General features: G+C 44.0%; 7 protein-coding genes across 12 annotated transcripts in view; 4 read left to right on the top strand and 3 right to left on the bottom strand.

The window, feature by feature from the left end:
• The window catches only part of hapln2 (hyaluronan and proteoglycan link protein 2), a 4,566-nt gene extending 3,539 nt beyond the window's left edge, over positions 1–1,027 (top strand). For both annotated transcript variants that reach the window (XM_061289282.1, XM_061289283.1), the window contains exon 6: positions 180–1,027. In XM_061289282.1, coding sequence (XP_061145266.1) covers positions 180–457 — 278 coding nt within the window. In that variant the 3' untranslated portion in view covers positions 458–1,027. The remainder of the gene's footprint in view (positions 1–179) is intronic.
• A 253-nt stretch (positions 1,028–1,280) lies between these two features.
• On the bottom strand, positions 1,281–7,698 carry bcan (brevican). The gene is made up of 14 exons (XM_061289431.1): positions 7,386–7,698; positions 6,029–6,108; positions 5,433–5,816; positions 5,198–5,375; positions 4,921–5,048; positions 4,597–4,863; positions 4,061–4,519; positions 3,433–3,987; positions 3,214–3,318; positions 2,990–3,148; positions 2,695–2,777; positions 2,487–2,631; positions 1,689–1,871; positions 1,281–1,550 (listed from the first exon to the last, which is right to left on the bottom strand). Exons 1-14 carry the CDS (start codon positions 7,388–7,390, stop codon positions 1,444–1,446), a joined length of 2,838 nt encoding a protein of 945 aa, XP_061145415.1. The 5' UTR covers positions 7,391–7,698; the 3' UTR covers positions 1,281–1,443.
• Positions 7,699–7,845: 147 nt separating this feature from the next.
• Positions 7,846–10,042, bottom strand: isg20l2 (interferon stimulated exonuclease gene 20-like 2). The gene is made up of 4 exons (XM_061289432.1): positions 9,961–10,042; positions 8,972–9,550; positions 8,702–8,902; positions 7,846–8,626 (listed from the first exon to the last, which is right to left on the bottom strand). The coding sequence occupies exons 2-4, from the start codon at positions 9,479–9,481 to the stop codon at positions 8,513–8,515; spliced, it is 825 nt and encodes a 274-aa protein (XP_061145416.1). The 5' UTR covers positions 9,482–9,550; positions 9,961–10,042; the 3' UTR covers positions 7,846–8,512.
• Positions 10,043–10,209: 167 nt separating this feature from the next.
• On the top strand, positions 10,210–12,872 carry mettl25b (methyltransferase like 25B). Its single transcript, XM_061288602.1, has 8 exons — positions 10,210–10,588; positions 10,649–10,767; positions 10,830–11,046; positions 11,129–11,191; positions 11,260–11,400; positions 11,674–12,293; positions 12,366–12,550; positions 12,621–12,872. The coding sequence occupies exons 1-8, from the start codon at positions 10,463–10,465 to the stop codon at positions 12,704–12,706; spliced, it is 1,557 nt and encodes a 518-aa protein (XP_061144586.1). The 5' UTR covers positions 10,210–10,462; the 3' UTR covers positions 12,707–12,872.
• On the top strand, positions 12,642–17,471 carry LOC133160692 (uncharacterized). 3 transcript variants are annotated; one of them, XM_061288601.1, is made up of 11 exons: positions 12,642–12,727; positions 13,101–13,514; positions 13,578–13,949; positions 14,602–14,955; positions 15,023–15,376; positions 15,822–15,839; positions 15,919–15,985; positions 16,064–16,107; positions 16,170–16,320; positions 16,470–16,583; positions 16,723–17,471. In XM_061288601.1, exons 2-11 carry the CDS (start codon positions 13,125–13,127, stop codon positions 16,866–16,868), a joined length of 2,010 nt encoding a protein of 669 aa, XP_061144585.1. In that variant the 5' UTR covers positions 12,642–12,727; positions 13,101–13,124; the 3' UTR covers positions 16,869–17,471. The 3 variants fall into 3 exon arrangements, with proteins under 3 accessions (XP_061144585.1, XP_061144582.1, XP_061144583.1); XM_061288599.1 differs by lacking the exon at positions 12,642–12,727 and having other exon boundaries at positions 12,887–13,514; positions 16,723–16,790; positions 16,965–17,471; XM_061288598.1 differs by lacking the exon at positions 12,642–12,727 and having other exon boundaries at positions 12,863–13,514.
• On the bottom strand, positions 16,604–19,397 carry sri (sorcin). 3 transcript variants are annotated; one of them, XM_061288606.1, is made up of 8 exons: positions 19,219–19,397; positions 18,526–18,579; positions 18,368–18,437; positions 18,232–18,275; positions 18,013–18,160; positions 17,796–17,909; positions 17,666–17,724; positions 16,604–17,588 (listed from the first exon to the last, which is right to left on the bottom strand). In XM_061288606.1, the coding sequence occupies exons 1-8, from the start codon at positions 19,255–19,257 to the stop codon at positions 17,562–17,564; spliced, it is 555 nt and encodes a 184-aa protein (XP_061144590.1). In that variant the 5' UTR covers positions 19,258–19,397; the 3' UTR covers positions 16,604–17,561. The 3 variants fall into 3 exon arrangements, with proteins under 3 accessions (XP_061144590.1, XP_061144588.1, XP_061144589.1); XM_061288604.1 differs by having other exon boundaries at positions 18,526–18,585; XM_061288605.1 differs by having other exon boundaries at positions 18,526–18,582; positions 19,219–19,396.
• Positions 19,398–19,653: 256 nt separating this feature from the next.
• On the top strand, positions 19,654–21,687 carry snrnp48 (small nuclear ribonucleoprotein 48 (U11/U12)). The gene is made up of 9 exons (XM_061288603.1): positions 19,654–19,918; positions 20,144–20,257; positions 20,325–20,385; positions 20,464–20,544; positions 20,652–20,834; positions 20,932–21,053; positions 21,134–21,258; positions 21,333–21,449; positions 21,560–21,687. Exons 1-9 carry the CDS (start codon positions 19,775–19,777, stop codon positions 21,648–21,650), a joined length of 1,038 nt encoding a protein of 345 aa, XP_061144587.1. The 5' UTR covers positions 19,654–19,774; the 3' UTR covers positions 21,651–21,687.
• Positions 21,688–22,737: the final 1,050 nt, after the last annotated feature.

A 22,737-nucleotide genomic window follows, 5' to 3' on the forward strand; every position in this document is an offset into this window, starting at 1 on the left:
TCAGAAAATTTCTATTTATTGGGAAGTAATGCTTTGAAAAAAAATTTCTCATTAAAATACTTTTTCTTGGAAAATGCATTTAAAATGAAACTTTTGCTGCTAAAAAGCTTTTTAAAATCAGAAAATTAAGACGAAATTAGAAATGAACATATTTTTCTTTAAATATTATGCCATCACAGGTTCCGTCTTCTATATCGCGGGCGCATTTTCCCTGGAGGAGGCCGGCCAGGCATGCGGACGTCGGGCGGCCGAGCTGGCGCTGGTCGGCCAGCTGTACGCGGCCTGGCACTTTCGAGGTTACGACCGATGCGACGGCGGCTGGCTGCGAGACGGCAGCGTGCGCTTCCCCATCGGTACTCCCAGGACACGATGTGGGGGCGTCCTCGAACCCGGGGTACGCTCTTATGGGTTCCCCAATAAGACGTCGCATCTCTACGGAGCTTATTGCTATCGGTAGTCGGACAGTTGACTGCGCCATTATTCCATTCGTCCGATCAAGCATTTACATTATCTACAATTTTTTTGCATTTACCGTATTTTCCGGACTATAAGGCGCACCTAAAAACCTAAAATGTTATCCAAAGCCGACAGTGCGCCTTACAGTCCGGTGCGGCTTATATATGGACCAAATTCCTAAATTTAAACTGGCCCAAAGCATTGTGTCATGAAATCAATCGTAAGTGGCCCGCTGAAGACCATGAATCATGAATCGAAAAGACTATGGATCATTATATTGTGATTATAAAGTAATTTGTTGCATCTGAAGTTGAAATAGAAAAGATAAAATGGAGAATGATTGGATTTGGATTAAACATCTGACATGATACATTAATGGTGCGCCTTATAGTCCGGTGCGCTTTATAGTCCGGAAAATACGGTATATAGACAATTTTTGTGCCTAATACTGGTTAATTCAAATTTAGCTGTACGTTAAAAAAATATATTGTAAATAGCAAAGCCTCCACGCATTTAAATGATCAGGAGTGCTGTAATATTTAAGCTGCAAAATTGTTTCATTAAAATATATCAGTGCATTTTTATTCGTTTGTTTTATTCATTAAACAATTGGTAAATAATTTGTTGTAAATAAAAATATTACATTTTATTATGTATTATTTTAATGTATTTGTATATGAATGAGCTTGAAAATCTGCCCATAAAAAAAATAAATAAAAAAAAAATCAAGCTAAAAGGTTTTGCTCTTCCTGTTATGGCTTTTTTTTAATGTTATAAAATAAAAACACACTAAATATCGGAAATAATACAAAGTTAAGTCCAAGTGCCCCGCCATGTTTGCTTTAATAAAATACATCACTTTTCGAAATCAAAAAATACAAACAGGACGCTAAAATTACTTGTTTGTGTGACTCGGCTGTACTATTTGGATTACAGCGTATTTTTGGGGGGGGTGGAGCCTAAGGTTAGTTTCTGTGCTGAAGATGTTTAGAGAGGGATTTTCTGTAGCGGGGTGCTGCTTTGTGTGTGGACCTCTACGGTGACTTCCTCCACCGCATCGGGATGGGGGCGAGCAGTTGAATTGAGTCGGAGGTCTGCATGTGAAGACGGAACATCGTTATAATTGGGTGTGCAGAAAAACGAAATGTCGATTTTTGTCCTAGTCTTTCCGTTGTTCTTGGTGATGGCAACCTTTTTTGAGCATCCTAGTAAAAATCCAAAATGTTGCTTACCTGGCATGCACAAGATCAAGGGCTCCTCCCAGCGGCCGCTGGGCAGGCAGCTGATGATGGGGTTCAGTTTCTGGACGTAGCCGGCGTGGCAGCGGTAGCGTACCTTGGCGAAGGTCTCGTAGTGCGTCCGCGTCTTACCAAACGGCGTGGCGTTGGGGACTGTCGGAGGCTTGCCGCAGGATGCTGGCAGACGACAACATATACAAGCAGTCAAGATATAAGATGCTGGATTTATTCTTTTTAATTTAATTATTCAATTAAATGGTTTATGTGATGTAAGAAAAAATAAAATTAAATAAATACACATTTTTATTTTTTTAAGTGAAAATAAACAGTGCTAATTACACATTTAATATTTAATATTTATTTATTTATTTCTTTATTTATTTAGATCCTGGATTTAATTTTTTTAAAATGTTCCTTTAATTATTCAATTAAATGTGATGTAGATGTAAGAAAAGTAAAAGTAAAATAAGTGCACATTTTAATTTTTTTAAATGGAAAATAAACAGTGCTAATTACACATTTAATATTTATTTATTTATTTATCTATTTATTTATTCAGTTCCTGGATTTTTTTTTTAAATGTTCCTTTCATTATTCAATTAAATGTGATAAGTATAAAATGTGAAAAAATAAAAGTAAAATAGATTAAAAAAATTGAAAATTTGAAATAAACCGTTATAATTACACATTTAATGATCCGTTCTTTATTCATTTTTTTCATTAAATTTGTTTTTACCTGATTGTAAATAAGCTTTAAAAAAAAGGTAGCTCAAAGTCAGGTGCAGAACTCACAGAGGCCTTTCTTGCAGGTGAAGGAAAGATGGTAGTTGCAAGGCACGTCGCTCCAGCGTCCTCCGTCGTGCCAAACCATGGCGGCGCAATCCTCGCCGGACAGGAAGTAACTGTCCGGCTGTCCTCTGTGCCAGTTGTCGTAAATCTGAAACAGAAAAAATCCGCTTTACTTACTGGAGATCCTCAAAGACAAAAAAAACATCCTCACCAGAAGGTTCCCGTCGGACCAGCGAAAATCTCCCTCGATGGTTTTGTCGTTCAGTCCGATCCACTGGTACTCTCGATATTTGTCTAACATAAAGGAAATAAAAAAAATGTTTCTAAGAATATGAGTGTATGACACTCCAAACTCCATGAAGAACACCAGATATCATCTGAGCTTCCTGGGGGTCCAGACCAAACAACATTAAAGGCTCATGTTGTGTCTCCTCAACAAAACTTCCAAAACAAAGTTGCGAACAGAAGATTTGTCAAAGCGATATGCCGGAAGACCTTCTCGTTACCATTGATGTGCTGTTGCTCCTCAGGGGACATGATGGACATAAGATGTCCGCCAATAATCCGGCAGTGTTGTTCTGCCCCCTCCCAGCTCTGCCGTGCGGTCACATGACGATAGCAGAAGCTTTGGAACTTCTCCCAGCCGGCCTCACAAGCCTCCACATCTGGAGAGTGACAAATAATACGTTTGAGGAGGCGTGCAAATTCAAGTGAGGGTGTACTTCCTTACCTGACTGGCAGGAGGCGCCGTTGTACCCGGGCAGGCAGAGGCATTTGGGCGTCTCGCCGTCGACGCATGTGCCGCCATTCAAACATGGGCTCTCCCCGCATAGGTCTGCGGAGAACAGCGTGATTTGTATCAAGGACAAACTCGTTGACTGCCATTGACGGATATAGACGTCAAAAATCTATTTGAACTGGGATGGCAGTGGGTTTTTTTTTATTTTACCTAGGATGACTTCCTGTCTTTCAGCCATGACCGTGGGTTCTTCTCGGTCTACAATCGGGTCAGTTACGGTCTCCTTGGTTTGGTCTTCAAGGAGACACCCGGAACATCTTTGAGGGCCGGTCTCCTCTTGTCCTCCCTTTGGTGTGCTGGTGATGCTAGTGGCTTCTTTCCATGCAACAGGAAGTGGAGAGCTGGACAACATGCGGAATCCAGATTGATGTGTGGAGGAAGTAGATGTCGATGGAGGTGTTCCGGGAACAGTTGTGTGATCTGGTGAGTCCCTCAGGTTTGATCTCCATCCTGGTTTTACTTCTGGACTTTCTTTGGTGGCGGTTTCGGTTCTAGCGTTGTCTCCATCTTTTGGTGTGGTATTCTGGACTGCTTCTTGGTGTGTCGTACTGTCCGAGATGAAGGTAAGCAGGTCCGGAGCGGAGCTAGATTGGATCCCAGAGGATGAGGTCCTGGTGGAAGGGGTCGCAGTGACTGTCATGACCTCAGCTGGTAGGATCTTGGGTGACTCTGGCGTGATGGATGCCACACCAGAAAGCTCCTCACCTGTCCAGAAAACCACAAAAGTTCAACTGGAGGCACCGATATTTTGCTCCATAAGTGCAAGAGAATGACTTACTTGAATCCAAAGGTGGCTCTGAGGAGGTGATTGAGTTGGTTTCCATAGTAACCAAGGGGTGGGTCTTTTGGTCTTCAGACTCTTCATGATCTTCAACTGTTTTGTTGTGGTCAAAAGTGGGTGAGACAGTGGAGCTTGGTTCTATGCTGTGAGATGACGTCAAATCCACGGTACTAGCACTAGTGGGAAAAGTGCTCTTGTGTTCCTCCGAGTGGCTGGTGATGTCATCGGGTCCAGATGTTGTCTTTGTAATGAAGATCTTCAAGTTGGCAAAAGATGCCCTGTGACTTTCAGGCTCAGGATCATCCGAAGTCCACGATTCGGTCTTTAGTGGGTGTTGCGTGACAGGGTGGACCGTTTGAACCTCACTACAGGTGGCTGTTTCTGCTGTGGAGAGAAGATGGCTGACGTCTTCTGACTCAGTGGTGAGAGTAGATAGCGGAGATGGAGCGAAGTCACCTGGAGAGAAGACATCAGAGGAACTTTGTACGTACTAGCCAGTGACTGAAAAGACTTGACAAGCTTTTTTTTAATACTTCTGAAGCAGTAGACGTCATGGTGGTTGTGAGCTTCGGGGAACTCCGTCATGTTTCCTGGCGCATCCCCACAGCGCCCTCCGGAGGTCACCATGGTGTGATGCACCCTGCCGCCCTTCAGCCACCCTGAGCCGCAGTGGTTCATTCCCTGGTGCCGGGCTGAGTACAGTTGACCGAGGGTAGCTAGCTCCGCCCCTTCGCTCTGGCAGTACGCCTTGGCCTGCCCGAAGGTAAAACCGCGAGGAGCCGAGGCGTGGAACACCTCACCTGGTAGATATGGATTTGTAATGGCAACTTATTTGCATAGAAGATGAAATGGAATACCTCCAATGTGGCCCACGTAGCAGTAGACATCAAAAAGTTGTTGGGGCTCTAACGTTCCAAAGGTCCTCACTCCTGGAAGACCTTCCATGACACCCAAGCAGTCCTCTCTTGGCTTCTGAACCGCATATCTGACAAGAGGGACTGCTATCAAATGGGAGATTTTTTCAAACGGATTTCAAATTGGTCTTACGTCAATTTATTTTCCACTGGTTACACAGAATTTTTTTTTTTGCACAGATTTCAAATTTTCATACTGATGAGTTCATTTCGTCCTTACCTAACCGAGCGGTCCGAGAGCCAACCCGCTCGGCAGTGCTCGTAGCCGCTGTGGTAAGCCGCCACCAGCTGCTCCGGCTTGGCCATTTGGGCCCCGATCCCCGTACAAGCCTCGCGGGCCTGCTCAAAGGTGAAGGCGTGCGAGCTTCTCGACGGGTCCCCGCGATGGAACACCAAACCTGAGTGTACGTTGACTGGATTATTCCGGGTTCAGTTGATTCGACCCTGTATTTTACCTTTGACTTGGACCCGTGTGGCATCGTGGTCTTGGTCGGGTCCCTGCTGCACATGACAGCGATACTCGCCGGCATCGCCGTACCTCAGCCCCTCCAGTTGAAGCGTCAGGTCAGCGGGGGAGACGGCGTAACGCGGCAGCGAGGCCCGGCCCCGGTAGGCCTCGCTCACCTGCACGCTGTCGCCGCGAGCCACCAGGATCTCAGTCTCGTTATCGTGGCCTACCAGGCTCCACCTGACGCGAGGTAGAGAGAGAGCGGCGTGCCGGCCGTTGGTGGCCGGGGCGGGCGGTGGACGGGCCAGCGACACCAGACACGGTAATATCAGTGAGGCGCCCAGCTCGCCCGTCGCGTTTGGACCAGATGTGATGGTCACATGTAGGAGGTCTGCGAGGAAAAAGGTTATTTCGATTACCGTAGTTTTCGGACTATAAGTCGCGTTTTTTTTTCATAGTTTGGGTGGGGGGGGGGCGACTTATACTTATACAGTTTTCACTTTTTTGGGCATTTTATGGCTGGTGCGACTTATACTCCGGTGCGACTTATAGTCCGAAAATTACGGTATGTGGATTGATTCGTTTCCGGTTATGTGATTCTACCTGATGGGTTCTGGGCGGTGGAGGACCGTGGAAGAACCAGCAGAGCGATGGCGGTCAACATGACGAGGGGACGCACCTGTCTGAAGACGGAAAAATAGATTTCATATTCCTCACTGTATTGTTTTACTTAATTATTGCATTGTTTTGATGTCAGCCAATATTTTAGACGCTCCCTGACACAAACAGCCACCACTAAAAATCCTAAATGTTCTTGTGCCCTCGGGTTGTGTGCGATGAATCCTAATTGGTCGTAAAAATTCTCAAGAGGCGCTAACCGTGAGAGTTGACTCGAGCGATTGAATGACAAAACGACATTTACTGCCCTGCGGTTCTTTTAACTTTGTTCCGTTTTCCCAGAAGTTACCCCCTCGGTTTATTCTCCTGCTCTGAAAGAAGCTCAGCGTGTTCTTTGTGCTTTTGTGCTCAGAAAGACATTCATTAGTGCTTTTTTTTTTTTTAAACCTTCACCACTGGATTGAAGTCTGTGAAAAGCACTGCTTGATTTTGTTTTGAAGGACATGCAGCTCCAGACCACTTGGTGGCAGCAGTGCACCTATCAAAAGGTCAAGACAGCTAATAAAATGGACAAATTTAAAAATTCCTCAAAATGTTACTTTTTAAAAAAAATGTGGGTATTCTGTTTTTTAATGTGCGAACGGTTGGAGAAGAAAGGTTGCATCCAGGCAACACGGTGGTGCACCCAAACATCATAGCAGGTTGAATAGTCCCTTTTTCAAAGAGAGAGAAAAGAAAAGCAAGAGGCCAATCCGACCGACTTTGCCAGGAACTGTCATGTGAGGAAAAAACAAATAATATATATCACTTCAATTGTACAGTTAAGAATTACGACCTTTGTTTTGTCATCGGATTGCGTTGTAATTCAAGAGCCGTCTAGCTCGATAGCAAACATCATTAGCATGTTAGGAAAAGGCGTTACCGTGGCTAATTTTCAATCAACTTCCAACAAGTTGAATTAAAGATGCAGAACATTTTTTGTTGAAAAAAAAAATCATCCAAGCCACTTCTAGAGGTGACACAATTCTCAATAAACCATTTTTTAAAATTCTTATTTACTAAGTTACTAAATATATACATGTAATGTAAATATAACAAAATATGCCTACATTAATCTACATTCTTTTTCAACCAATTTTATCACGGCCGATGTATTTTTATTTCTTCTCAAGGAATATTTAAAAATCCGACATGTCAATTTAACCCTCAATATGACAGAAGGGATAAACCGATGACATCATTCCAGTACGTAGATACTATTGTAATTGAATTTCTATGTATTTTAATGTATCTTAGATATTAATGTCATCACATCAAATATTAAATGGAGTGCATTACTCACTTCATCTTGCTCAGGCGCAGCTCCAGATCCAGAGTCAAAGAAATGCAGGGAGGGAGGTTGGTTATGTCCACCCAGACAGCTCCGGAGAGTGAAGATAAAGGAGAGAAATGGGGGGGGGGGGGGGTTCATGAGTGGGTGTGGAGTACCCGAAAAACTCCTCACCCACAGCTTTACTTTCTGCCTGCTGGGAAATTGCTGCCTTACAGGAACACGGGGGGTTAGGGTTAGGGGGGGGGGGCCTAATCTGATTAAATACTTCAAAGTATACAAGTTAAAAGGTCAGGGCAAAAGTTAATTGGCAACCGACAAGACAGTTCAACGTGTGGACAGAAATATTGGGACATGTGTAGAAAGCTAAAATGTGGTGTATGGAAATATTATTAGTAATGGCAAAAACTGCGTACGTAATAAAATGAAAGAAAATGTTGAGTTTGAACAAAAATATTAGGACAAGTGCAGGTATTGAAAAGTGACTTTTAATCAGTCCGAGTGGTGAGTTGCACGGCTAAATATTTGCAACATGAACAAATTCCTGTGCAGGGCTAATAAAAAGCGAATTAGCCGCTAACGCTGGCCTATGCACCGTATGTGGCAATTATACAAGCTCTCAATAAGTTAACCCAGCATGAATGCGTATTATATTTCAATCAAGTCATTCCACTAAAGGCAGCGGGCGAGCGCTTAATCTGCTTTACTTCCCTAAAATGGAGGAAATCACTCAAGAAAGAATTTGTAAAAACGTTGAGTAAGGACATTCAAAGAAGAAAACACTTTTTTTTTTTTTCTATTTATTTTTTTGGAGTATTTTTTTTTCATAATAATTGTCATTATGAATGACAATTATTGAATTATTAAATGAACTCACCCTGGTCGATATTTTTACCTTACAAACACTTGCTATAGTGGAGAAACATTAATCAAAAAGTATTTTAAAAAAAAAAACATTTTTTTTTCCCGATATAGGAATAAAAGTTTTCAGTGTGATCTAAAAGAGGCTCAGTCACACATTTATCTGTACTTTTTCTTTTCCTAGTGAGTACACACTAAGTTATACTGCACTTATTGATCACCTTCAGCCAAACTGGAGTCAATGGCAGGAAGTGGGTGGAGCCTATGGAATGAGCCAATCAGCTACTACCACTACCCGACGCCAACTTCTTCTCCCACTCGTCCTCCACCAGCTTGTAGAGGTCCATGGTGGCTCGGGCGTCTTCCACCGACGAGTGGCCGCCGCGTCCCGTCTGAAGGCAAAACGATCGGTCGATCTGATCAGTTCATCAATTATTATCGCTTCATTCATTTTGTGAAATTCCAACCTGGATGTCGCGATGAAAGATGGCCTTGGTGAGTCTCTTGAGTGAAGCGCAGCCCTTTTCCTCAAACCCGGCCCGCTTGTTGAGAAGCGGGATGCGTGATGTGTCCCGGGTCAAGGAGGGCGGGTGCGAGTACTGCAGGACGCGGAAGTCGTTGTGGACGGCGTGGCCGATCACGACCTTTCCCGCCAGCAGCTTCAGGATCTGTCAAAGATGATTCAAAAAAGAAATCAAGTGATCCTTCAATGACGAAGGAAGTCGAGTTTCCCTCACCTCCTTTCTTGCTTGGTAAAAGGGCGTGGCTTTCCTGAGGTCCCGGGCCCGGATGCCGCTCCATCGCGTGCGGTAGTCGGTGACAGGTACCGAGGGGTTAATGAACTTGTCATACACCACGTCACCCTCGTAGGATACGATGCTGCAACGTCCCAGGTGGCTAACGCTTCCCTTGTGACCCGTGCCCACCATCTCACAGTCCATGGCGAGGAATTTGCTGGCGACCGGGATTGGTTTGGAGTGTTGTTTTGATGTTTTGGTGTTGATCACGTTCAAAATAAGCTGCTGGTGTGGGGGAGATGAAGGCTTGTTGGAGCTCCCTGCATGAGGTAAAACCTGGTTTGGCGTGGGGGAATGACAGGAGGGAGGCTGAGCTGACATGATGTTTGGCTCTGTTGTCTGTGTGAGCTTTCTTTTGTGATTTTGTTTCTTTTTGTTTTGTTGTTGGATGTTGTTCACACGCATCTTGTTTGTCGTCTTAGTTCCTGATGTTCCCACACAGGCACACATTTTGGTGTGACCTCTTAGTAGCTATTTGGTCAGATCACTTCCACTCCGGCAGAGTTTAGAGGATATGAGCTGTGACAAAAACGAGAGAAAAGAAATACATTTTACATAGCGTATGCAAATTTCCCCTTAACAATGCATTGAACGTTTCGATATTCAAACTTTATCAAAGGAACTATGATGAAGTAAATAGAGGCGTTTCTTATCATTTTCCTACTTTTACATTGGGAAAACCACCGAATGATTATCCTTTACAACTACTGTTAAGAAGGCCTTTATTTATAAACTTGAGGTTCTGACGTCAACTAGCAGCATGCCTATGCTAGCTAATGCTAACGGTCGTACTTACTACCCACAATTACGCATGATCAATGGTTGCATGTGACACAAACATACAACGGACGACATCTTAACATGTTTTAACATAAATAAAACTTCGACTGTGTTACTTTAAACGATTAAAGAAAGAAGACAAAACAGACCCGTAGCACATTGCGGACCCGGTGTTTTGAACAAACAACAAACATCTACTTCCAGGTTAAGGTGCGTTCAGGTGGAAAAAGAACTTTGTGTGTTCGATAACTTAGTATAAATATAAGTATGCGTTGGACGCATACAATTATGTTATTTTAATACATTGTAATAACATAGTGGAAATTTAGAGTCGTAATTTCTGTTCTGTTTCTACTGGATTTGAGTCTCCCTTTGCTTTGCTTTCAAATGCTAAGCATCTTAAATTTATCGAAAGACAGTGAACGCACCATTGTTTTGCAAAGTTAGCTTGCCGACTACCACTAAAATCATACCAACTCCGCGTAATTATCATTACAATGACCTCTTAAACTGAGTTATAATATTCCAGAGATGTATACGAATAACATAGGGAACTCGTGGGTTAATGTACTAAGCTTTTTAACTCACGTTTAGCTCTGAGAATGGCTCTTGGGTAGTTAGCATCGCGCTAGCTTCTTAATTGCATGTGAAATGAAGCAAGAAGAAGACAAAATGTGGGAAACTTCAAGTCTTTCTGCGGAGGAGCAGAAAGAGCTGGCCAAAAGAATCATTTGCTTTTTATCACAGTACAGATACCTGTCAGAGTCATACATCATTGTAAGTAAGATTTATTTGAATATATGAAGTATCCCTCTCAAATTGGCTTTTTTATTGAAGGAGTTCTTCACTGAAGGTTTGTGGCACAAGTTGCCAATCAGCTGGCAATGTGTTCTGCAACATCTGACCTATCCTCAGATAGCAGAGCTGCTGCTGGATGCTGGACATGGACACAGGAGGTACACTCACACATACTTGGCATATCACAGAATCCATATTTATGAATACATGCCTTCTTCAGGTATCCGCACGTGTGGCCGCTGTCCCTCTTGGCTTTCCGTGCCACCGCTCACTCCCTCGCCTTTCCCAGAAGTTCCCGGCGGTCACCAAGCTGCGCTGAAGGACCAGCCAAACCCAAAGAGTTTCAGGAGAACCTGAACCAGAGCTCGCTGCTGGCACATGCCTTCCGCAAGCATGTCAAGCCAAAGAAGCAACATGAGATCCATGAGCTGGGCATGGTACTCAAGAATATTTGTTGAACGTGTTTAAAAAAAAAAAAACAACCTAATACCACATTTGTATTATTTTAATTTATTTCAGTTGGTTAAGGAACTTTGTGAGTGGACGGAATGCAACCGCGTTGTAGATGTTGGTTCTGGACAGGTAGTATGATGTCAATAAAATTTATAAAACAAATTCTGCCATTATAATCAACATCTCTCTGGCCACAGGGTCACCTGACTCGCTTTCTGTCATTCGGGCTTGGCTTGTCAGTAACGGCCATCGAGGCTGACCCTGCGTTGGTTGGCATGGCAACCAAGTTTGATGAACAGCTACTGTGCGCCTTGGACAAGGAGAGGCGGAAGAAACAGGTAATTTCACTTAAAACTTAATTTGATATTGATTGATATTAATTTTATTGGACTTTTTTTTCAAATTAAATATAAATTAAAACTACTATAATAATTGTTCTGATTTAATTTTAAAACATATATTGATTTTTTAAATTAAATCTTTTTTAAATTAAATTAAAATAGTATATTCATTTTTCTAATTCTACCATATCACACATTAGAATTGAGACTTTTCCTCAAATAACATAACTGACATCTTAACTGCTGCTGTCCTTCCTTTGTTCTAATCAGAAGTGTTCCTCTCATCCGCCATCATCGGAGTCGTGTCCTCGCCACCTGACGGGCTGGGTGGACCCCAAGGCCTCCTGGGAGTCCTTCATGCAGCAGCTGGGCACAGGCCACGCTGTTGGCGAAGGTCCATTTCCACCCCATAACAAGAGACTCCGGTGCCCTGAGGCGGCAGTCCGCGAGGGGGACGTCTGGGAAAACCTGGTCCTCACTGGTCTGCACGCGTGCGGGGACCTCAGCCCCACCCTCCTCCGCCATTTTGTCAAATGTCCTCACGTACGCGCCATCACCTCCGTGGCATGCTGCTACATGAAGCTCACCACCAAAGAGCAGCCCTTCCCTCCGGGCGTCCTCGGACCCCCCGATCTGTCACTTTGTGACTTTGGCTACCCGATGAGCGCGCACGTACGGGGGCTGGAGGGACACCAGCTGCCCTACAAGGCGCGGGAGGCGGCTTGTCACGCCATGGAAGACTACGTGGAGAGGCTGCGCGAGGAGAGCCCGCTGTTGAGGACGCATTGCTACCGCGCCGCGTTGGAGGTCTTCATCACAGACAGCAGGCCGGATCTGCGCAGGGCGGGAATACAGACGGTGAAGAAAGCCCATTTGTTGACTTTCAATGAGTACGTCAACTCCTTTTTTTGCATACTTGATCAAAAAAGGGAAAAAAAAAAGATTGTTTTCCACCACTTTAGGTATGCCCGCTTGGGTCTGGCCCGGGTGGGTCTGCCCCCATCCCTGCCTTTGGATGAGGACCGCTTGGAGGCGATGCTGGCACAGCAGGGCCGGGTGGTGGTGGTCTTCAGCTTGGCGCTGCTGCTGGCTCCCGTAGTGGAGACGCTGGTGCTGCTGGACCGCATTATCTACCTGCAGGAGAACGGTGAGCCGCCAGCGCCGCCGAAACGGGTCTGCGGATATTTACGTTCTGACTCATCATGTTGTCTGCGCAGGGGTAAACAGTCAGCTGATTCCTCTTTTCGACCCAAACTTTTCTCCGAGGAATTTTGTGCTGGTGGCTCGGAAGATTCCAGAATAGAATTCTTCAAGGGATTGTACAGTACGTAGACTTCAAACTAAGAGGATTTCCGCCTCGCTTTTTGGAGGTTTTTAAATAACATAAAACTCAGATTTTTTTTTTTTAAACACAATTAATTCAAATAAATCCCACAGACAACATGTCTGTGATTTTTTTATAAAACGTCCATATTGGCTGTTTTGTTTTTGCATGGTCAAACGGTTGCTAGGCAGATCGTCAAATGTTATTCACACAAACTCAAAACGCGTCACTATTTTGCAAGTTGTGTGTCTAGTAATGTGTTGAGTTTATTGGACCCCCCTGACCCCCCCAATACAAACACATGAAGCTAAGCAGATGTTGCAAACAGGTTGAAGTCCACCAACAGCATTTGAGTAGACTTTGCATTCCCAAGCTGGGCCCTCAGAGACCACGAAGCATGTTGCGTTTCTTCCTGGCGGCCTTGGTTCTTCTGCCGACCCTTCACCGGACGTTCGGCGCCAAGGACGAACGCCCCAGCTGCCGACCCCTGACCGCCTCCTTCTGCCGGAACGTGGGTTACCCGACCAGCCGCTACCCAGCCGGAGTTCAGGGCTTCAACGTGCAGCAGCTTCGTCAAATGGTGGAGACGGCCTGCTCGCCCGACGTAGCCACGCTCTTGTGCCGCGTGGCCTTCCCGGAATGCTCGGAAGACGACGCCCGTGTGAAACCGTGTAAGGCCGTGTGTCACAAGGTGAAGCGAGAGTGTGACGCCGCCCTCAAAGCCAAAGCCCTGACCTGGCCCAGGAGTCTTCAGTGCGACGCTTTGCCCGAATACAACTGCGTGCAGGTCAGTCGTCGATGATCAAAATGGCCGACGTATTTCCACCAGATGATGTTTGCGTGCTTTCAGGCTCAACAACAACCGCAGTCTCTCTCGACCGATTCGGCGACAGCGTGTCAGACCGTCACCATTCCTCTATGCAAAGACCTCACGTACAGCCAGACCATCATGCCAAATATTTTAGGCCATGCCACCCAGGAGGAAGCGGGCCTGGAGATGTACCAGTTCGCCCCACTGGTAAGGATACAGTGCTCGCCACAGCTCAAGCCCTTCCTGTGCTCCGTCTACGTTCCAGAGTGCAAAGCGGGAAATCGTCTAGCTCCGTGCAAAACGAAGTGCGAGCAGGCTCGCGCCGGATGTGAGCCTCTGATGAACACGTTTGGCTTCCAATGGCCGGCAAGTCTGAATTGTGAGAATTTTTCCACGTATTCCTGTGATCAGGTAAGGAGAAGCATCTCTGAGAGAATTTATAGAATTGTCGTATGCTCTGTCTGTAAATACGGGTGCTTGTTGTGTGTTGAAGTAGCGAAAGATTTGACATCGATGCTAATTTCCATTAGCTCGTCTATGGTGTTACACATTTATGCTAGCATTAAGCTAGTTATGTTTTTTTGGGGGTTTTTTGTTGGTTTTTTTTGTTTTTTGTTTATTTCGAACATTAAAGAAATACAAGAAAAAAAAAAAAAATACAGAAAAATGATAACTCCATCGTACAATAGAACATAAAAAGAAAGAAAAAAAATTATAGAATTGTTGTATAAATATTGCTGCTTGTTGTGTGTTGAAGTAGCAAAAGATTTGACATCGATGCTAATTTCCATTAGCCCGTCTATGGTGTTTCACATTTATGCTAGCATTAAGCTAGTTATGTTTTTGTTTGTTTTTTTGTTTATTTCGAACATTAAAGAAATACAAGAAAAAAAAATAAAAATACAGAAAAATGATAACTCCATAGTGCAATAGAACAGAAAGAAAGAAAGAAAAAAAAGCCTTGGTTTCAAACAAGCCTGCTAGCTTAACGCGACACACCGCAAGCAGAGCATGCAACAATACTCGTAGACATGTTCCTAATAAACCGATTGTCTCCACGCAGGCTCCCGAGTCTGAGACATTAGGAACTTGCGAGAGCATCACGGAGCCCCTTTGCAAAGATCTCCCGTACACACAAACGGTCATGCCCAACCTCCTCGGCCACTCGACGCAAAAAGACGTCGGCATACAGCTCAAGGCTTACTCCAACCTGGTCAGCCTGGCCTGCTCGCCACACCTCAAGACCTTCCTGTGTTCCGTCCTGACCCCCGAGTGCTTGGCGGGAAAAGCCCGCTTGCCCTGCAGGACCATGTGCGAACTGGTCCGCTCCAGTTGCGAGCCACTGCTCAGGGAGTTTGGCTTCTTCTGGCCCGAGTCGCTCAAGTGCGACACTTTCACCACGGCGTCATGCCAGCATGTACGTCATCCAAGTTAGCCAATAAGCAGCTATCTTCTCAATGATGTATTTTGGATGTACTTTTCAGTTTGGCGTGAGCGAGGCCGGCGGCTTCTGCGAGCCCCTCACCATCCCCATGTGCCAAGGCCTGTCCTACAACCAGACCATGACCCCCAACCAGCTGGGTCACGCCACCCAGCGCGACGCCGCGTCCAAGATGTCCTTCGTCCACTCCATCGTGCAGACCAGCTGCTCGGCCGACATCCGCCCCTTCCTATGCGCCGCCTACGCTCCGCGGTGTTCCTTGGGTCAGGTCCGCCGCCCGTGCCGGAGCTTCTGCCAGAAGGCCCGTGACAGCTGTGAAGCGCGCTTGGTCCGCTACGGCATCTCCTGGCCTCCGGAGCTGCGTTGTGAAGTCTTCCCGCAGGATGCCTGCGTCACCGTATGTATATGTTGGAGTGTCAAAACGCATGAGTTCATGCTAACGCATAGCAAGAAACGCCGTCGCTAGGCTAACGAAACGTTACTCGACGCCTGATATCATATCCAGTAAAAGCTATAAAAACAAACTGACAAATAACTTGTTTTCAAATCAGACAAGTAAAAACGGGTCAAATATTTCAAAAAAAAAAAAAAGATATTAAAAGTGAAGACAATTTGCAATTCTAGTAATGACGCACGAATTTGATGCACAATTTGTCTTCGCGGGACACATAAAATAAAACTAAAAAATAAAACGATGTAGCGGGCCATATCTGGCCCCCGGGCCTTGAGTTTGACACCTGTGCCTCTACGGTCTAATTTCAGCGAATAATATGAATCATCCAAAATTGAATTTGATATCCATAATATTGATATGATTCATAATTGTCTTCTGTCTTTTGCAGGATGACGAGAAGTCAGAGGTAAACACAAACACGTCACTCACGGGCTCAACATAAAAAAATGATTAGGAGACTCGTTTTGAATTTCTTGTGATCACAGGCGATGTTGAATGCAGAGGACGTGGCGGCCAGGCTGCAGGTTGCAGGCCATTCCATTGGCGGAAAATGTCAGTTCACATTTTCTACTTGAAGGTTGTCTAACACTCATGATGGGATTTATCCCCCCCCCCCCCCCCCCAAAATAGCGCTGAGCGTCAGGACTGCGCGTTTGCTGCTGACGCTCACAGACGTATCCTTCACCGGTGTGTGTTTGTGTTGATGTGGTTGACTTTCCTGAGCTGAGATTCTCAGGCAGACAAATCGGGGTACCTGGACGTGGTGGAGTTCTTCAAGCTAGACCACTATGTGGCGGCCGCCAGACGAGAGTACTTGGACCGCTACGAAAGAAGGCAGCCGCCATCTTTTACTCAAGCTAACATGAATGATGCCCTAACTGCACGGGGTAATGATTTCAGTTGTTTATCATGTTGCTCATATATTTAAAAATACATGCATCTTAATTGTCAATATTGATGAAGAAATTGCAAGGGGTGCAGGATTGACCCCTGAGGGACGCCAATTTTCTTCCTTCTGTTTCCATCTTTCTCGCAGACTTCGGGTTGGACAGGGACAGCTTAAAGACGCTGTGGTTGGAGTACAGCAGCCAAGGGAAGCTCGACTACGATGACTTCATTGCTTTGCTCACACGGATGCAAATCCTTAAAGGTAACAAATTCGAGGCAAACTTTTTAACATTTGTCTTTTAATGCTCAAGTGCAGAAACATAAGAACCATGAATAACATTTAAATGCCGTTCGATTAGCTTCACTACTATTTATTTTCTACGTTATTAATATTCCGACAGCTCGTTTCCAGAGTCACATTCTCAATTTGCCGTGTGACTGCCAAGTGGCCAGCTTCTCTTTCAAACAGGTGTGTTTACTGTCACTGGACACTTCATTCCGTACACAAGCTAAAGTCATCGAATATTCCCAGTGCATACTTTTATAGTTCACTTCTAAAAAAAAAAAAAAATTAATCTGACACAATCACTTCTAATATTCCATATTTGATTGATTTGATATCAATATATTTTCATTCTTCCAGTTCATGAAGTCTGCGGTTGTCTGAGGATCATCTTGAATCGCCAAGTTTAGTAGCACCTTTTTTTTATTACAATTTAATAACTAAAAGAGTGTGAAGGCTGATAATAAGTGTAAATACATTAATAGTGTGCAGTATATTCAAACTAAAAATAGTGGTACGTTACACAAATTAATTGCACAGTGGAACCTTTTAAGTCAACTCTTCGTCATTGGAAATCCCCAAGGTGTTGAAATGCCCTTTGATGCCACAGGAGGGCGCCAAAGCACACCCAAGTAAGGACAAGATGAGGGAAATTTGTGATAAACAATGGCTTAATTGTAGTTATAAAATGTGCAGTGTGTGCACATAGTGAAGGCTGCTGGTGTTAAGATGTAATTCTGGGAATGTAATAAAGTTTGTAAAAGGTGGGAACAAATTGTAATAAATTAATTGAACCATCTTGAAGAATTTCTGCCCACATTTTCCTTTGTTAGCCAAATTATAGAATATTGTTGGACTTTCAAGGTTCCATTGTTTTAAAAAAAAAAAATTCATATGAATAAAAAAATGAGTCTATGGGTAAAAAAATAAAAAGGTATCCCTTCCACGAGTCCTTTCTCACATGCTCATGGTCACCTGGATAAACTGGACAGAGAGAAAGGTGGCCATTATTGTTCGGAAGGAGAAAAAAAAAAACTTATTGGCTGTATTGGCGCACTTACATCATCATATTGGAAGTTGGCGGAGCCATTTTGACTTGTGTCACGGCGTCTGAAGTGATCTGAAAAGAAACATGCAGCAATTTTCTATCCAAAGGATTCAAATGCAATCCGAGTATTTTCCCGTTCTCACCGGTCAAGCCTCGGAGTCGAACGCAACAGCTCACAAAATCGTCAAAGGGGATTCGTCCGTTGATGCCGTAGCGCTTCATTATCATGTTCATACCGTTGGGGCTCAGATTGTAACCTGCGACATAGCAAGCGATATACCAAATCCAGTGGGGGGGTACAAATCCCCTACTGGCCTCAAAAGGCATTGCAGCCACTCCCTTTGTCAGTGTATCACAAACCCAGCGACTTGATGGCCTGCTGCATCTCCTGACCTTCCACCGTGCCACTGCGGTCGCGGTCAAAGGACATGAAAATGTTCTTCCAGGCGTTGAGCGCCTGCCACAGGTCTTTGAACTCGTGAAAGCCCATGGTGCCCGACATGTCTCGCTGACACGCGCCAGTCAAGGATCTCGCCGCAGCTTTTTTTCAGTTTAAATGTTTCACGTCAATAAGGATACATCCAGCATGTTGATCATCAGTCTGCAGGTATCTATGTTGAAGGCTGGATTAAACAAAACAGAAATTTCATAATTTTGCTATTCATTTTCTGTAGGGCATGATTCAAACCACTTTTTTATTATTATTATTTCTTACGTTGATAAGTGCCAGAGATGCCGGACTGAGTGAGGCATCGTTGCAGCTCATCTGCGGAGATCTGGCCGTCCTGTCGAACCACGACAAAGAAAGAAAAAATGATTATGATCCATTTGACTCATATCCTCTCATGTTTAATTTGAATTCAATTGACTCACTTGCCCAGCGACGGCCGCAAAGTATCCATAAAGAGGATCCTGCTGCTGCTGCTGCTGCTGCGGAGTTGCAAAACATTTATTTGAAAGACTTGTTAAAGTGCTGTTAAAATGCAGAAAAACACACATTTTTAAAGTTAAACAAAAAATAAATATTTACCATAGCTGTTTTGTATGTTTGTATTACATCTTAAAATTTTGGGCATTATTCTTAACAGTGTATCCAGTACATAAAAAGCCAACTGAAAAAAATAAACATTTAAGGTTAATTACATCAAGATAAATACATGAAATTAAAAAAACAGACCTTCTGACCTTTTCTCCATTACAGTACATGTACGGTACATTGGGTGTGTCGAGGAAAAAAAAATTGATCAAATGTCATTGATTCATTTGACGCATTGCTGCAAGCAAATCTATAATCAATAACCATTGATTACATAATCTAAAACTAGTGTAAGTGGTTGCAGAACGAGCTTAATATACCATTTTAAAGCATTACGTTTGCAGCGGCAAGCTTGACTTGTGCACATTTTTAGCCATTTAAAGTGATTAATTTCGTTTAAGATATCGATTAAGTGCAATCACAGTTCGTTTTTTTAGCCCAATCTATTGAATCTCGCTCCATTTCTGCTTCCGCACCCCGGAAACCGAAGCACTTTTCTCGGCCAAACTTCCTCGAATCCTCGCCCTTACCATTCCTCCCGGAGCGGCTCCGTATCCCGCATAAGCCATTTTCAACCTCGTCGAAAACGATTTCAAATGTGGACGTTGATCCGAAAAGTACTAATCGAGTAGTAGTTACTGGTAAGGTTAGTCGCTGCCCCTCCCACCAGATTGTTGTAATTTTCTCTATTTTCCGGTTACGCTAGCTCACAAGAGCCCACCAATCACAAGCCTTCGTCTTTTTATTTATTTTATATTCAGTTGAAAATGTCGGCGAAACTCTGACATAACATAAAACAGTTTTGTAGGTTAAAGTTGTGTAAAAAACTAAAAAAATATACTTCATTTATTACAAAATACCTCATCCACCATGCAGCATTCTGATTGGCTCAGACAGACCACCTGACCTGTAATCTGCCAACATTCCTGTAGGTGGCGTGCTGAATAACCGCGTGTAATCGTAACACACGCAAAGAAGAAACTCTGACGTCATCCCTGACAAACATGGCGAAATTTGTATCAACATGAATCAAACCGCGGTGATTTCTAATTGAATTTCTCTCTCTTTAGACCTATAGCCACCAAAATGTCGGACGTTTTGAAAACCACAACCCTGCAGGAGCGAATGGAACACCTGCAGGAGTTGTTGGAGTTTACGGAACAGTGCCAGAAACAGATACAAGACCTGTACGATGCACTGGGCTGGTCACCGGACAACGACCCGGATAAGGTAACCACAATGGAACTTAAAACGATCAGCTAAAACAATAATAAATCTCAAGATATCAAGTCAATTTTATTCTTCCAAATGTCAAATTAATTTACAAGTGACAGTTAAATATAAAACAGGCCACTGGACACAGGATGCTAAATTCAGACATTTACAACCAAGAGTAGTACGAGGCAGAAATCTTAAGATATTATTTTCTCATGTGATGTGATTCTTCTAATCCAGGAACCGATGGAGCTGTGCCCCTACGATCCCGGCCATCGCGTCCCTGTCCGCAGCATGGAGAGACACAAAGCTTCATGTTACCTCAGAAAAATGGGCTACTCTTCTGACGAGCAGGTGACACCATTTTAAATATCTTTCACTTGTGGTTGTGTGTGCGAAAATAACATTTGCCGTCTTGCAGGCCGAAATGTGCGACACTTCCTCATGTTACGTCAACACCAGCGTGCGCAGCTATTCCATGGGTGAGCGACGACTTCCTCGAGGAGAACGTGTTAGCGATGTTAGCATTGTAATAGGAGCTGCTGTTTTCTTTGCCGCAGACAAAATCCTTCAGAACCAGGTGATCCTACAAGCCAGAGCTGCTGCTCCACTCATGAAGATGGAGGGTGTGTTCTGGCAAGGTACCGACCTGGTTCTTTTGAAAGCACATTTTGACTCTTGGAAGGCTGAAGTGAAATATTGCTTTGGTGCCAAGAGTGATCTCGATTGATCTTTTGCGGTGTATCAGGTCATTACTCCTACCAGCCCGTGGACGTGCCGCAAAACCACAAGCGAGCCGTCTGCGACCTCACTGTGGCCGACCGGCTGGCGCTGTACGACCACGTGATCGGCGTCCTCAACCAAGAGAAGACCGTCGCCGCTTCAGGCAATGAGGAGCTCTACGTAGATCTGGTGTCCAAGCTGAAGAAGGGTAAGTAAAAACTTTGTTGTCGATTATTTAAGTGTGAGTACTCTGGGTATGTCGTAAGTTATTCCACCTGAACATAAAACATCCGCGTTTGTGTCAGCTGAAGAACAGAACGAACCAAAGACGCATTTGGAGCTGATGGCGGAGATGCGGGACTACAAGAGACGGCGGCAGTCCTACCGAGCCAAGAACGTCCACATCACCAAAAAGTCCTACACGGAGGTTCGAGCCTCCCCCCCCCCCTCCAGGTGCAAAGTTGGAAGTTGTTTTTACGAGGCTATAGCAATGGTATCGTCCCACAGGTTATCAGAGAAGTCATCCATGTCCACTCGGACGAGCTCGCCAGACAGTGGAAGGAAGAGCATGAAGAGGAGGACAAGGGGAAAAAACAAGAGGCGGATGAGGCCAGAGAAGGAAAATCCCAAAGGTTCTATTTACCTTTGTTTTACCCTAAAAGCGAAGCTTCATTTGCTCATTTTGTGTTCGGGTTTTGTCCGGCAGGCGTCGGACGGACGAAAGGCGTTCTTTGTCCTCGGAGTCCCGCAGATCACGTAGCAGACGCCACCGTAGCCACGAGAGGAGTCGCGAGAGAGAAAGCAAGAAGAAGAAAAGGAAGAGGTGGAGTTGTGTTTTCCTGACATTAGCATCATAATAAAGGACTATCTTATCTTATCTTGTCAGAATTGCTCTTGTTCTTCTATTAATCTTAATTGTCTTGATGTGGACAGAGATTCACGCTCCCCAGAGGACAGACACCACCACAGCAGCAAGAAGAAGAAAAAGAAAAGGAATGAGCGAGGAAGGAGTGACAGTTCTTGACCAGATAACTTGTGTCAATAAAGTTGTGCAACAGCAACGTGGCACCTTTTTTTCCACTGAAACTGTTTTGTTAAACTTAAAAAGGATAAACAGTTGTAAATATCAAATAAATCTGTATAAATATTCTTGGGGATGAATTTTGATAAATAATATACGATTACAATAAATGCACTTGAGCGTCATTTTGCGTCGTCCAATCAGAAGAGAGGTTATTGGTCAGGTGGCGGCATATGACTAATGCGATGAACTGTAACCCAGGTGGTCGCATAAACTGAGAAATATGTATTTACAATTCAAGAATGAAATGAAATTTTATTGTATTTATTTTCAAGTATTTTATGACAGGAGTAACGACACAATGAAGAGTTGGCAAGAAACCTACGACAATTAGCATGTACGTAAGCTAGCCTATCAGCTATGCTAGCTTGTGCAATTCAATTGCGCTTCATGGTTGTCACGTTACAAAAATCCGAAGAAAATGTTTTTATTATTGTGTATTATTATTATTAGTTTATTTCTTGACGTCCTCAGAAAAAAATGTTTCTATTATTGTGTATTATTATTCGTTTATTTCTTGACGTCCTCAGTCGTTGTATGTTGCCTCTTTCATAACAGTTAGCTGCTACTATGCTACGTTTGCTAATGTGGTTCTAATTTGTGTGGGGAGAATCACATATTAAAACGTATTTTTATGTCTTTTAAAAACATTTCATGTGTTCACCAAGTTTAATAGAGGAATAGAAATAAGAAATACTGCTTGTTTTTCTGTTTATTGTGGACCAACCTTCCTCACCTACTGATTGGCTGACTGAATGTCCAGAAAAAGCCACGGAATGTTGGACTGGTGTGTCACGCCAGGGGAGGTTCAAAGGTCGCACTTGTCTTTTATTTAACTCGCGTATTATTGTCATATTAATGTATAAAACAACCACCTCTCATAAGTAAAATAAATTGTGCAGTTTAGAGCTGCAAACGATGTGGTGCAAGATTCAGTATTGTCTTGAAATGAGCTTAATGGTCATTTGCTGTGGGATTTGGTTAAAATGTTTAATTTATCTGTAGCCCCCCCCCACACACACACACACAG

Source organism: Syngnathus typhle, linkage group LG10, assembly GCF_033458585.1.
Source record: "Syngnathus typhle isolate RoL2023-S1 ecotype Sweden linkage group LG10, RoL_Styp_1.0, whole genome shotgun sequence".
In the NCBI taxonomy this organism is placed as follows: domain Eukaryota; kingdom Metazoa; phylum Chordata; class Actinopteri; order Syngnathiformes; family Syngnathidae; genus Syngnathus; species Syngnathus typhle.